Source organism: Phyllosticta capitalensis (genome assembly GCF_038381095.1).
Source record: "Phyllosticta capitalensis strain CBS 128856 chromosome Unknown BKA78scaffold_11, whole genome shotgun sequence".
In the NCBI taxonomy this organism is placed as follows: Eukaryota; Fungi; Ascomycota; class Dothideomycetes; order Botryosphaeriales; family Phyllostictaceae; genus Phyllosticta; species Phyllosticta capitalensis.
Window position 1 is genome coordinate 465,771 of NW_027117449.1, and position 12,331 is coordinate 478,101.

At 57.5% G+C, this 12,331-nt stretch overlaps 4 protein-coding genes across 4 annotated transcripts; 1 reads left to right on the forward strand and 3 right to left on the reverse strand.

Moving 5' to 3' along the window:
• Positions 1–56: 56 nt before the first annotated feature.
• BKA78DRAFT_299297 (uncharacterized protein) lies at positions 57–2,426 on the reverse strand (the record flags this gene model as incomplete). Its single annotated transcript, XM_066887034.1, has 2 exons — positions 57–1,793; positions 1,854–2,426. The coding sequence occupies 2 exons, from the start codon at positions 2,424–2,426 to the stop codon at positions 57–59; spliced, it is 2,310 nt and encodes a 769-aa protein (XP_066739623.1).
• Positions 2,427–3,385: 959 nt separating this feature from the next.
• On the reverse strand, positions 3,386–4,927 carry BKA78DRAFT_39311 (uncharacterized protein). Its single transcript, XM_066893112.1, has 2 exons — positions 4,727–4,927; positions 3,386–4,634 (listed from the first exon to the last, which is right to left on the reverse strand). Exons 1-2 carry the CDS (start codon positions 4,780–4,782, stop codon positions 3,470–3,472), a joined length of 1,221 nt encoding a protein of 406 aa, XP_066739624.1. The 5' UTR covers positions 4,783–4,927; the 3' UTR covers positions 3,386–3,469.
• A 1,451-nt stretch (positions 4,928–6,378) lies between these two features.
• Positions 6,379–6,903, reverse strand: BKA78DRAFT_324814 (uncharacterized protein). Its single transcript, XM_066889316.1, has one exon. It carries the CDS (start codon positions 6,857–6,859, stop codon positions 6,515–6,517), a length of 345 nt encoding a protein of 114 aa, XP_066739625.1. The 5' UTR covers positions 6,860–6,903; the 3' UTR covers positions 6,379–6,514.
• A 466-nt stretch (positions 6,904–7,369) lies between these two features.
• Positions 7,370–11,987, forward strand: BKA78DRAFT_273076 (P-loop containing nucleoside triphosphate hydrolase protein). Its single transcript, XM_066885542.1, has 4 exons — positions 7,370–8,050; positions 8,098–8,129; positions 8,178–8,272; positions 8,319–11,987. Exons 1-4 carry the CDS (start codon positions 7,655–7,657, stop codon positions 11,618–11,620), a joined length of 3,825 nt encoding a protein of 1,274 aa, XP_066739626.1. The 5' UTR covers positions 7,370–7,654; the 3' UTR covers positions 11,621–11,987.
• Positions 11,988–12,331: the final 344 nt, after the last annotated feature.

A 12,331-nucleotide genomic window follows, 5' to 3' on the forward strand; every position in this document is an offset into this window, starting at 1 on the left:
TCCCACTCCGTCCATCCGCCCGTCGTCCAGGTTCCAATCATGCACACGTATGCTGCTCACTTTGTACTTTTGCTGGCGTCGTCGTTTGCGGCGGCGGGAGCGGTCCCTGCCGTTGCTGTCGACGAGCTGCCTGTCGTCACGTCGGCGCCCAAGCCGCCCAAGCTGCCGCCAAACGGCGCCGAGGACCCCCAGGGACTGTTGCTGCCGCTGCCCCCGTTTTGATGGACGCCACCCGCAGCTGCTCCGCTTGCGCCTGCGCCACCCGACGTTGCTGCTGCCGCAGTCGACGTATTGTTGCCGCTCGCGTTGCTGATTCCGCTGTACCGCTTCGCCTTGCGCCCGTCGCTGCCGGCGACGCTCAACGCTCTCTCTTCCTCCTCTTCCATGTCAAAGAGGCCCTGTTCTTGCTCTTCCTCTATGCGTTCGCGGCCGATGCTCGTGCTGCTGACGGCGCGGTGGTCGATGCCGAGACCTGGGCGCATGGCCATCGACATGGCGGATGGCACTCCCGATGCGGACGCCGAGGCGACGGAGCCGACGCTCGACGCTGAGCCCAGACGCGGCATGCCGGGATGAGAGGGCGTGTGACTATCTGGCAGAGGTGAGCCCTCGGGCTTGGAATCGCTGACAAGCGAGCTGAGGCGCGTGCGCTGAAGCTGCTGTGAAATCATGCTCATACTGGCTTGGCGGGGAGGACTGCTCAAGCCAAATGGCGACGGGTCGCCAATGGTTGAGGACGAAGGCGTGGTTCGGCGATCGCCACCAATGGGCCGTAGACCTGGTGATGATGCAATGGCGTTGGGGTTCAGCGACGAGTTCCGGAGCGGGCTGCCGACGTGACCAAAGGCGCTGGCGCCAGGACTGGAGCCGGAACCGTCTTCAGTCTTGTGGGTGCGAGAAAAGAGAGCGCCGAAACGGGACGGCGAAGATGCGAGCGGTGAGCCGACCTTGGAGTCGCCAGGCGTGCCCAGTCCAGAGAGCGATTGGCGATGGTTGAAAGAATGCTCGTCGTCTCCAGCGCGCGAGAAGCGGCGCATCTTTTCTTGCGGAGTCAGCAGCTCATGCAGGCTGTTTGGAACCAGGTCCTCCTCAAATGCAAAGTTCTCATCCCAGTCGTCGGGGCCGGCAAGCGTGCGCGTGCCCAAGCTTGACGACAGCATCTTTGGTCGCGAGTAGCGCTCCGAATGCATGATTCGCCTGCCGCCAAAGGGCTCCTCGGCCGCCGGCGGCGACGAGCCAAAGCCGTTCCGTGCTCTTGCCTCCTCCCCAAATGCCGAATTATGCAGGTTGCGCAGCGCAGCCGACTCGGCCGGCTTGTTCGTGTATGACGAGGGCGGTGACGAGGACTCGAGGCCGAATCTCGAGGGCACCGAGGCGGCAATCGGACCGTAGCGGGCCATGTGCGAGATGCCTTGACTGTCAAAGGAAGCCGGCAGCGGCGCATCGAGCACGCTGAGCCCCTTTTGCACGGGCGAGGTGGGCAGTCGGGCATCGTTTGGCGGCGAGCCAAAGTTGGAGCCTGGATTGGATGAGAAGGTCTGATCGATGGTGGGTATCATGTCATGCATTTGCTTTGGTTGTGCGGGGACGTAGGGGTCGTCGGAAGGCATGTAGGGGTAGGGGCTCTGCGGACCAGGACCAGCCATTGCCTGCTGAGTGAGGAGCGAAGGCTCCGGAGGATAGTGAGGTCGTGCATATGGATGTCTTCCCATGCCTAGGCCGGGGCCGTTGACTCGCCGGCCGTCGGGCAGGATATGGGCCAAGGCGCATTTTGCGCCAAACTTGCAGTTGCCCTGGTGTCGTTAGCATGGCGACCTCGGGGCACACGCCTGCCTGTGTCCGCGATGGCTCACCTTTTGAAAGTATTTACACGGCGCCGTCTCGGTCGCGGGTTCGGTCGAGTGCAAAAAGGGACAGGCCTTGCCGGCCTGGCACACGCCCTGCCTAAAGAATTTGCAGGGGACGTGGGCGGTGCCTTTGAGTGCTGTGGTATCAGCCATGGAGCTCTGGTTGCGGGCAGAGGCCGCCTTCTTTTGTCGACGCGTCTCACTTTTGCTGTTGGGAGGGCTGCGGGCACCCTCGAAGCCGCTCATTGCGCGCATGTGGCCCGGGCCGCTGCCGATGCGGTTGTGTATGGGGACGGCGGTGGCTTGACCGTTGCCGTTGGCGCCATTGTGAGCGTGGCCGCTGTATTCGCGCGAGTGGCGGGCAGGAGGGACGCGAGAGCCGTTGGCAGCGTGCTGCGGGGGGAATTGGGGGCCGAAGCTGCTCATGGTCGAGGACTGGTGGTTGGCTTGCGGATGGTGGGAGTGCTGTGAGAGCAGAGCATCGGGCGGGGTATCGGCGGATGGAGAGTCGTGGTGGTGAGGATGGAAGAGGGACGAGGGCGGGGCGGGTGGACGGTGAGATTCGGTCTCGGTGGTCATTTGGATATCGAGGTTGACGGCCGCTCGTGGCGGGGATGGGATGGTGGTTGAGGCGTGGTGGAGAGGTAGAGTGGAAGTGCGGTAGAGGTGACTCGGGGCGCGGCTTAGTCGCTTAGGCCGAGTTCTCTCTGTAGAGATAGCTACGCAACGCAATGCCCTCTGCCTCAATGCAGACGCAGACGGAGCTGATACTGATACGGCGGTGTGGCAGTGGCAATGCTAGATATCATGGTGCCCCATGCCACACGCCAAACCCGTCACGAGCACTCGCATGTAAAAGCCAAGCTATGATTATTCCAGTCCCGTGTCATCTGCACTCGTGCCTTGCTCGACCCGGCACTCGTCGCCGCCCGCCTGGCCGGAAGCGGCCGCTCTCCCTCGACATGCGTTTATCAGAATCCTTGCTGCATTTTCGTCATGCTGCTGTGTGCGCTAGCTCGTTTGGTATTATCCTACAACCACATGCCCTTTCGTCATCGCTTCCTCATTTCCACCCCAGATTCACCCCCAAAAATTTCGCTGCTGCGACGAGTCACAGTCCTGCTTCGTCCAGCCCAGCTCAAGGTCCACCATGAAGAATTCCTTGTCCTGGGAATCCGCCAGGAAAACAATCGAAGTCAAGTTGCGGAACTCGTCAGAAAGCGTGATCGGCGTGAGCTCGCAGTCGTCAGGATAATTGCAAGAAACAACGTCGGGGAACCACTGCGAAGTTCCCTCAATCTCGGTGTTATCAGTGGTGTTGAGCTTGTAGCCGACGGCGCGCATCTCGCAAGACGTGCTGTTCCAGCAGCCCAGGCGCGCTTGGAAGGCATCGAACATGAAGATGTCAAGTTGGCGAAGGTTTTCGCCGACACCGATACCACCAGGGAAGATTGAACCAGCCTTCTCATACTCGAGAGTAGTGATTGGCGTGAACATGAGACCGGAGGGCGACTCAAAATTTTCAAGTTCAATGTAGCCGTTGGCGGAGAGGTGGTTCCCGAATTTCGCTTGGCCTGAACTCTTTGACGACTCCTTCATCTGTGACCAGTCAGAATGGCAGTCTAAAATGGTGGGAAGAAACTCACAAAAAAGGTGAAATTGCCATGCTCTTCCTCGGGGACAGGGCAGTCAGTCGGGTAAGCGGTGACAATCCTCTTGACAAGAGCCGAAGTGGTGGTGTTGGCGTAGGGCGTCGTGAGGTGGGAAGATGTATGATGAACGGCCGAAGGGATGTGGGTGATGGGTGTGCTGCTGAACTGGAGGTTCCAGCTGTGGGACGACGTCTTGTGGTGGTGAGTTGGGGTGCCGTGTCCGGTAGCCCAGTTGGTAGTCGTCTCGAGAGGGAAAATCGAGGTATCAGGTCCCAGATCCCAGCTGATGGACTCGACTGACGACGTCTTGTGAGGTTTGGCAGACGAGGTCTTGTTGTGGGAACGAGTCGGGGTGCTGAATTCGAGGTCCCAGCTGATAGATTCGACGGAAGTGGTCTTGTGGGGATGAGCCGACGAGGCGTTGTGGGGAGCGGTCCAGGGCAAGGTCACAGTGTGCCACTTGGCGGAGGGCGTGGGATGAGCACCATAGGATGGACGGGGGTAGGTTGGCTGGGCCGTGCCATTGAGACGGGCAGTCGACGAGGTCAAGTTCCATCCGTGGTTGCCAAAGCCCGTGAACGAATGGTGGTGGCTGGACACGGTGAGGTCGCTCAAGTTCACAGTGGTAACGACCGTGGCACTTCCGTGAGTAAACGTGATCGTCGCGCGCTCAGTGACGGTCGAAAGCTCCGTCGTGGTTGTGGTGGGCTCCGGCTCCTCGGAGGTCGGGATTGTCTGGGTAACCGGAGCAGCCGTGATGGAAGACGTGGGATCCTCATCATATCCATCCGTGGTGGAGACGGTGATGGTCGTGCGGGTCTTGACAGTGTGTGTTTTGGTGCGGGTCGACGTCAAGTAGATTGTGGGAGTAGCCGAAACGGCGGAGGGAGGGACCGGAAATCGGGTGACAGTGGTGGGCTTGAATGTCAAGATGTCAGTCGGGTCAGGACTGTGGTTGTCAACCCAGCTCGTGCAAGGGTCGCCCGCGCAGATGTACGGCTTGGTAGACGACACAGCGGCTGGGGCGGCGCTCACAGAATCAGGGCAGCTGGAGAGGGTGACGGTGACAGTAGGTCCAGTGACGGTGACCTGCAGGGTGACTGTCGAGGCGCTGCAGTCGCAGGCCTGGGTCTCTCTGAAGTTTCAAGGTCAGCAAAAGGCTCCGGCCCGACCAGCTGAGAGGACCGCCTTAGAACGGACGGGAAGGACAGAATGGGGTGTACTTACTGAGTCAAGGCGGGAGCCGCAAGAAGCACGACTCCACACCACTTGGTAAGCTTCATGGTGGATATTGTTGCTGGCGAGAAAACGGGTATTGGATGCGAAAAAAGAAAGGGTAAAAGAGTGACGGTAAGGAGTGGACCACCCTCAGGGTGCGCAATGAAAGACAGGAGGCCGCAAGCGATTTTCCGGATGTGCGATGAAGGTGTGGTGAAGAGGAGAGGAAAGGTCTCGGCGTCGCGCACAACCGCGAGCTTCTTAAACACGTACAAATTAAGCGAGCTTGCCAAAGAGAAGTCGCGCCTAGAGTTGAGCAAAATGCGGCTCGCTGATTGGCCCGCATGGCACCTGGTTGTGAAGTGCCTTTCACTTCCAGTCAACGCACGGGCCATGGTGTTCATCTAGGTGGGCGGGCACTTCACGTGTGCCCATGCGACGCAACGAGGCCTTCCACCTGGGCATGAACGTGCAGCCATGTGGTAGCTTGGTATGTGCCTGCTGTGTTATCTCGAGCCATTTCAGCCTTCTGAGGATTCACTGCTCAAAGCTGAGGTTGGCGTCCAGACCTCCCTGCCGTGCTCTCCAGCCCTGACTTTTTTTTTTGTCGTGAAATTCTCTCGTCTCTCCCGTATCCTCCATGGACGTTGTTTCTGTGAAATCCGAGCTCTTTATTGACATACGATAGGCCTTGGGAAGGGCTGCTGAGACATTTCGAAGACAGTGCTCTACAAGCCAACACATGAGCTCCCCTGTAGCACAACCTCCACTATAAAGGCGGAACTACGAGAACGACATGAATTTGAGCATTGATAACAATATGGAAAGATTGGCTCGCTCATTGAGAAGGTCGTCGATGATGCCGGCGCAGTCTAGGTTTGCCGTAGCACAGCAGGTTCTGGAAAGTCTTCCCCAGAGCAACATCAACGGCATAACGGCCTTCAGTCAGCCATTTGAAGGAACGCGGAAGGATCCAAAACCAATGCTTGCAGCTTGGAGGGTAGAATGACATTGGCACGAGAGCCCTCCACATTCGGAGACACATCAGTCTTGAGACTGGTTACAACTCTTTCTCAGAGACGAGAGGTTTCGGGATAGAGTCAAGTGGAATCTTTGCCGGTCGAGTGGCTGGTAGTCCAAGCGTACGTGGGAATGTGGTTCCAGCTAATCCTGTTGAAGTTACCCTCCCCTTGGACCGTTGATGGCGCTCTACCGTTGCTCACCTTGTACAGTCCTCACACCATACACATCGTGGACGGCGACCAGCCACGCGGCCATCTTCTTCTTTTCTCGTTGCCACGACACGATCTCGACTGAAGAGCGCAATCGCGGCTCTCCTACAGTCAAGTACTTGAGCGTAGCGCAGCGACGATTGTTGTCTGAAACGACGCGACCAAATCTAGCGCCAGATGGACGGAAGTTTCGAGGACGAGCGTTAGTCCCGGACAATTATTCTCCAAAATCCTCAGACGGGACAGGACCGTTGGACCACATGGCCGTTTCGCACGTGAAGGCGACGTTGGAAGTGATCCTTCGGAGCGGGAGCAAGCCGATGGCTGCCCACGCACCACGTATTCGGCTGGAGGAATGCGGTGCTGAGGTCTCGGCAAATTGCGCAACTTGTGCCACAACCGGGCCTCAAAATGGCCTGCGGTTATGGCCAAATGTGGCATGCGGCAAGAGAGCGGTCACAGCGTCAAGCAGAGCAGAGTCAATCGTTTTGCCGGGCGCGGGTCGGGCCAGAGGCTTGTGATGCAAATGCCAAGCTGTTATGACGTATCTGGGGAAGTCTAGGGATCAACCTTGGATCAGAGACAGTGGACTACTGCGGCATGCGGGGTGCGGTGCGGGCCCAGTGCCGGTAGACGGTTGACCCGCAGCGGGAGTGGCCAGCAAAAGGGTCCAGCTGGGGTCATTTGTTTGGTTGTGTCTGTCGGAAAGGCATGATTCCGAACAATGACAACCAGGTCGAGTATTGTTGTCGATGTGGGGGGAGAGAAAGAGCGAGGAATGATGGAGAGTCGTCGCAATGAAACAGGAATGGGAGAGCGCGAAAAGAAGGTTCGGGGCGCGAGCATGGTGCGAAGAGATTAAGTTTTGGCGGCGGACGCGTAGAGAGGTACGTTGGCGGAGCGCGTACATTATGATGTTGAGGTCAGCAATGGACCTGAGGAATTTGTGGCAAGATGAAATGGATGTGCAGCTGTGCAGCGGGAGAGGCGCGATAAGCTTCGGATAGCCGCTTTCCCTTTGCCCGTCCAAGTCTTGTCCCACACTACCCCATACTCTATTTTCCATCCAACGAGCCTGCTGACTGTCCTGCTCTACCTACCATGGACTCTTCAGGAATGGATGCGAGGCGTCACCGTCAGCGCCGGCTCTCGTGCTCGGCCTCCGATCCCACTCACAGCGCCAGTATGCTTGGGTCGCGCGCGAGCTGCACCTCTGCAGATTCGCAGACCACCGGCGTCTCCTGTAGGGCCATAAGGCGCATGCCACCCCAAACCTTGACCTCCTCGCTGGCCCCGGGCATCGTCTGTTGTGCTCGTTCTCCATGTTCCTCGAGACCCCAAGACCATGGACCGCGACTCCATCCACGCCCGCTACCACACCAGGTCCTTGTCGCCGCCCGTGACCCCAACCGACGAAAAGACTGGCTCTTTTTCCGATTCGGACAACGCTCATTCCAAGTCTATTGAGTCTGGATCTCCGAGTAGCTCCCAGAAAAACCACCACTGGGTTGCTCAACATGAAGCCGTCAACACCATTTCGCTTCGCGAAGTCGCACCAATCACCGTGCGCGTTCGTAACTTGACCGTTGTGGTCGACGTTTCCTCCAGCAATCCTGCCAGCGTGGTCCAGCGCCTATTCAGGAGGAAAGGTGGCAACAAGTCGTCGGCGGAATGGAAGCCCATACTCGACAACATTTCTGCCGACATGCCGAGCGGCTCGCTCACGGCCATCATTGGCGGCTCAGGTAGTGGCAAGACGACCATGCTGAACGTCATGTCTAACCGTATGGGTGGTCGTCGCCTGGAAATCAAAGGCCAGACGCTGTTCAACGGCCAGCAAAAGAGCCACAACGTGGACTCCCTCAGCGCCTACGTCACACAGCAGGACGTTTTGATACCCACCCTTACGGTCCGCGAGACTCTTCAGTATGCTGCTGATCTGAGGCTACCCTCATCTGTCAATGAGGCGGAACGTGCAAGAGTTGTCGAGGAGGTAATCTTGGAGCTAGGGCTCAAGGAGGCTGCAGACACTCAAATTGGAAGCGAAATGCACAAGGGCTGCAGCGGCGGAGAAAAGCGGCGAGTCAGCATTGGCGTGCAAGTACGGCGAGAAGCACCTCTGTTTGGCTGTTATGCTGACCAATTTAGTTGCTTGCCAATCCGTCCGTTCTGTTTCTGGAGTATGTACGCCTTCTTCGTAGAGACTCGGGACACTGACCAAGTGACAGCGAGCCAACGACCGGTCTCGATGCTACGAGCGCATTCCAGCTTGTACGGACCTTGAAGAACCTCGCAAGTCAAGGAAGGACAATCATCACGACAAGTAAACAACCCCAAGCTCCATGGCCAGGCACCGCTGACCCCCTCAGTCCACCAACCTCGTTCCGAAATCTGGAACCTTTTCGACAACCTGGTAATCTTGACCAAAGGATGTCCTGCGTATTCCGGGCCAGCCGCTGAAGCCCTCCCGTTTTTCGAGGGCCTCGGCTACGAGCTACCGACGTTTGTGAACCCAGCAGAGTTCTTGATCGACTTGGCGGCCGTGGATCAGCGCACGCCCGACTTGGAACAAACCTCACTCGCTCGAGTCGGACGAATCAAAGCCGCATGGCGAGAGCGGGAAACCAGCACGAAGCTTGCGCAAGTGGAATCCATGCCCGAGACGATTGAGATTTCCGACGAGCAGTCCAGACTCAAAATCGGCGAATTAAAGTTCTTCCGCGAGGTGTGGGTTCTAACCAGGAGAACATGGGTCGTTACAATACGCGACCCCTTGGGCATGCTAGGCAGTCTTTTTGAGGCCATAGTCATGGCCATCATATGCGGTTACATCTTTTTCCAACTCGGCGAGGACGCGGCAGGCATCAAGTCACGACAAGGTGCCATGTACACGGCTTCTGCGCTCCAAGGATATCTGATTCTGCAGTTTGAAATCTACCGACTCACCGGAGACATTCAGGTTTTTGACCGCGAGCGTGGCGAAGGCGTAGTCTCTGTCCCTGGTTTCCTCCTGAGCCGACGTCTGGCGCGACTGATCATCGAAGACGTTCCCGTGCCCCTGATCTTTTCGCTCATCTTCTACTTCATGGCCGGCTTCCGCAACGACACGGACCAATTCTTCACATTCTTTGGCATCATCCTCTTTGAGCAGTACATCGCTGTATGCCTCGCCATGGTGTGCATTTCTCTGTCGAGGAATTTTGCAGGAGCCTCCCTCTTTGCCAACATGATATACACCCTGCAGTCGATGGCATGCGGCTACTTTGTTCCGACTAGCACCATGCCTGTATATGTACAGTGGACCAAATGGACCGCCTACGTTTTCTACGCATTCGGCGCCCTTTTGGCCAACGAGTTTGCCGACAACTTTTACGACTGTCCGGATCAGGGAGGTCCCTCAAACCCTGCATGCAGAGAGTACGAGGGCAACTTCATCATGTCTTCACTGGGCTTTCCTAGTAATTGGGTATGGAGGCCAGCTGTGGTACTACTGGCCTTTGTCATTGCCTTTTACTTTGGAGCTGGCTTCATCCTTCGCTTCTGGAAGGCGGAAATCAACATTGCAAAATCTTCGAAGGATGTGTCGGACGATTCAGCCGGAAAGGAGAAAATGACGGCACGATCACTCGCAGAGGTCCGCACGGTCACTCTACGCCTGGATGAGTTTGCTCTGGAGATCGAAAAGCGCAACTGTCTTGGAATGAAATCCGGGCAGATCGACGTTCTGAAACCCGTGACGACTGAGTTTGAGCCAGGTGTTTTGAACATCATCATGGGCCCGTCGGGCTCGGGCAAGACCACACTGCTTAATTCGATCGGAAGACGGTTGAAGAATGACTTTACCACCAAATACCATCCCAAGGGCCTGTTGCTGGTCAACCATTCCATCCCATCTGATTCCGTTATCAAGAGCATCATTTCGTACGTCACGCAAGACGATGAGGGCCTTCTTCCCTCCTTGACGGTAAGGGAAACGCTCAGATTCGCCGCCGGTCTGCGTTTGCCTCGGTGGATGCCCAAGGAAGAAAAGAACAAGCGGGCCGAGGATATCCTGATCAAGATGGGCCTCAAAGATTGCGCCGATAACATGATCGGAGGCGAATTTGTCAAGGGCATCAGCGGCGGAGAGAAGCGACGAGTCACAATTGCCATTCAATGTTTGACAGACCCCCGTATCCTCTTGCTCGACGAACCCACCAGCGGCTTGGACGCGTTCACAGCAGCCTCGATTATGGAAGTGTTGCGCGGTCTGGCCGAGGAAGGCCGTACGCTGATCATGACCATCCACCAAGCCCGTTCAGATCTCTTCCACCACTTTGGCAACGTTCTTCTACTCTCCCGCGGCGGACATCCAGTTTATGCTGGTCAAGCCAACGGCATGGTACCTCATTTTTCCGCCCTTGGCTACGACTGCCCCCGAAGTACCAATCCAGCAGACTTTGCCCTCGACCTCATCACGATCGACCTCCAGCACGTCGAGCGTGAAGCCGCCAGCCGTGAAAAGGTGGCCAGCATTGTGGCTTCTTGGAGTTCGCGACCCAAGCCTCCATCCAAGGATCCCAACGCGTCACCCCTGGGTACGGCCGCGACTCCTGCCGAGCTGGGCTCTCTTGCGCGTACCACGACTCCTTTCCATATCGCGTACCCCATTCTTGTGCGGCGAGCCTTTCTCAACTTCAGCCGGCAACCAAACGTCATCGCTGCTCGAGTCATGCAAGTCGTTGGTCTGGGTATCATTCTCGCCCTCTTCTTCGCACCGCTAGGTCACGATTACGCCAGCGTCCAGTCTCGCATCGGCTTCGTCCTCGAAATTCCAGCTCTCTACTTCGTCGGCATGCTGCAAAACGTGGCGACGTATCCTTCAGAACGCGACGTCTTTGCACGCGAGCATGACGACGGCGCTTACAGCGTTGAAGCTTTCTTCGCGCAATACTGCAGTCTTGAGATTCCGTTCCTGACGTTTGCCTCGCTCCTCTTCTCGCTACTCACAGCGCTGTCGACCTATGGTGTCTCGGCCGGCGCGGCACACGTCGCCCAGCTCTACTTTGTCTACGCTTTCAACGCCTTCTGCATCGTGTCGTGCGGCGAAAGCGTCGGCATCGCGTTCAACACGCTCTTCGCGCACACGGGCTTCGCCGTCAACATCACATCCGTCTTCCTGTCCGTCGCCCAAGTCATGTCGGGCGTGATGAGCATCAACATGCCCGAATTCCTGCAAGCCATGAACTGGCTCTCGCCCGCCAAATACGCAGTCGCCAACCTAGCCCCATACTCGCTCCGCGGCGTGCGCTTCGACTGCGCCGCCGACCAGCGCGGCGCCGACGGCCAGTGCATCGTGTCCGACGGCGAGCAGGTCCTGAAGCTGTACAAGCTCGACCACGACCCGGGCACCATGCTGGCCGCCCTGGGCGCCTGCACCGTCGTCTACCGCGCCGCCGCGTACCTGCTGCTCAAGGCGCGGCGCGAGCGCTGGGGCCGCAAGGCTGCAAAGGCGCTGTTCGAGGGCGTCGTCACGAGTGCTTTGGGCAGGAGAATGGGCGTTGGTCGCGAGAAGAGCACGACCGGTAGGGTAAGCAGGCGGGACGAGTGGCTCGGTGTCCGCAGGGCGGAGCCGCTCGAAGTTTCGCTGGGCCATCTGCCCAAGCGCAGGAAGGGCGTCATGGGCGGGTGAGAGAGAAGACCCTAGTATGCGTTCATTGTACAGCCTGTCCGTTGTGTGTGTCGGTTTTCTCCGCATATTTTTCATCTTTCACTTTTGTTTTGGCGGAAAATGGGCAAGTGTCTTGTTCCAGGTTGGTTGGCATCGCCTTCGTTCTCTCTCTGCGCAGTACATACCATTAGTACTTTGCCATAATCTTGCATGCGAGGGCATGGGGAGGAGAAGTCGTCCTGTCGTCGGCCATATCGTGTTGGTACGTGGTAGCATGGGATAGGTGTTGGTCCTTTCCAGCTCAGACTGCCAAATCATACTTTCGTTTTCTTGTCCTCTCTGCATCTTTTGCTGAAGAATTTTCATATGCTCGTAGGTAGGTGAGTACGACTGCGTCTTAGACGCATCATGATCAAGCTTGTGTTCCCATAACATCTTGTCATCTTGTTTTGCAAATACAGCTGCCACCATCTCATACGCAAGGCGAACATGATCTACTGACTCGCACCTCGCCCGCAACATCTTCTCTTGGGCCGCCAATCTCAATCAACAGGGCGAGATCGTAGGCGCGGCAAGAATACCGTCGCGGATGCGTCGCGTGCGCGTCGGAGGGGGCAGCAAACCAGGCAGCGGCTGCAGTTGAAACCGAGTATTCCTGTGACAGGACACTGTTTGCTGAAGTGAGGCCCTTCTCAGAGCGTGGTTAATGCGGTGGCGACGGTTGAAAGGGCT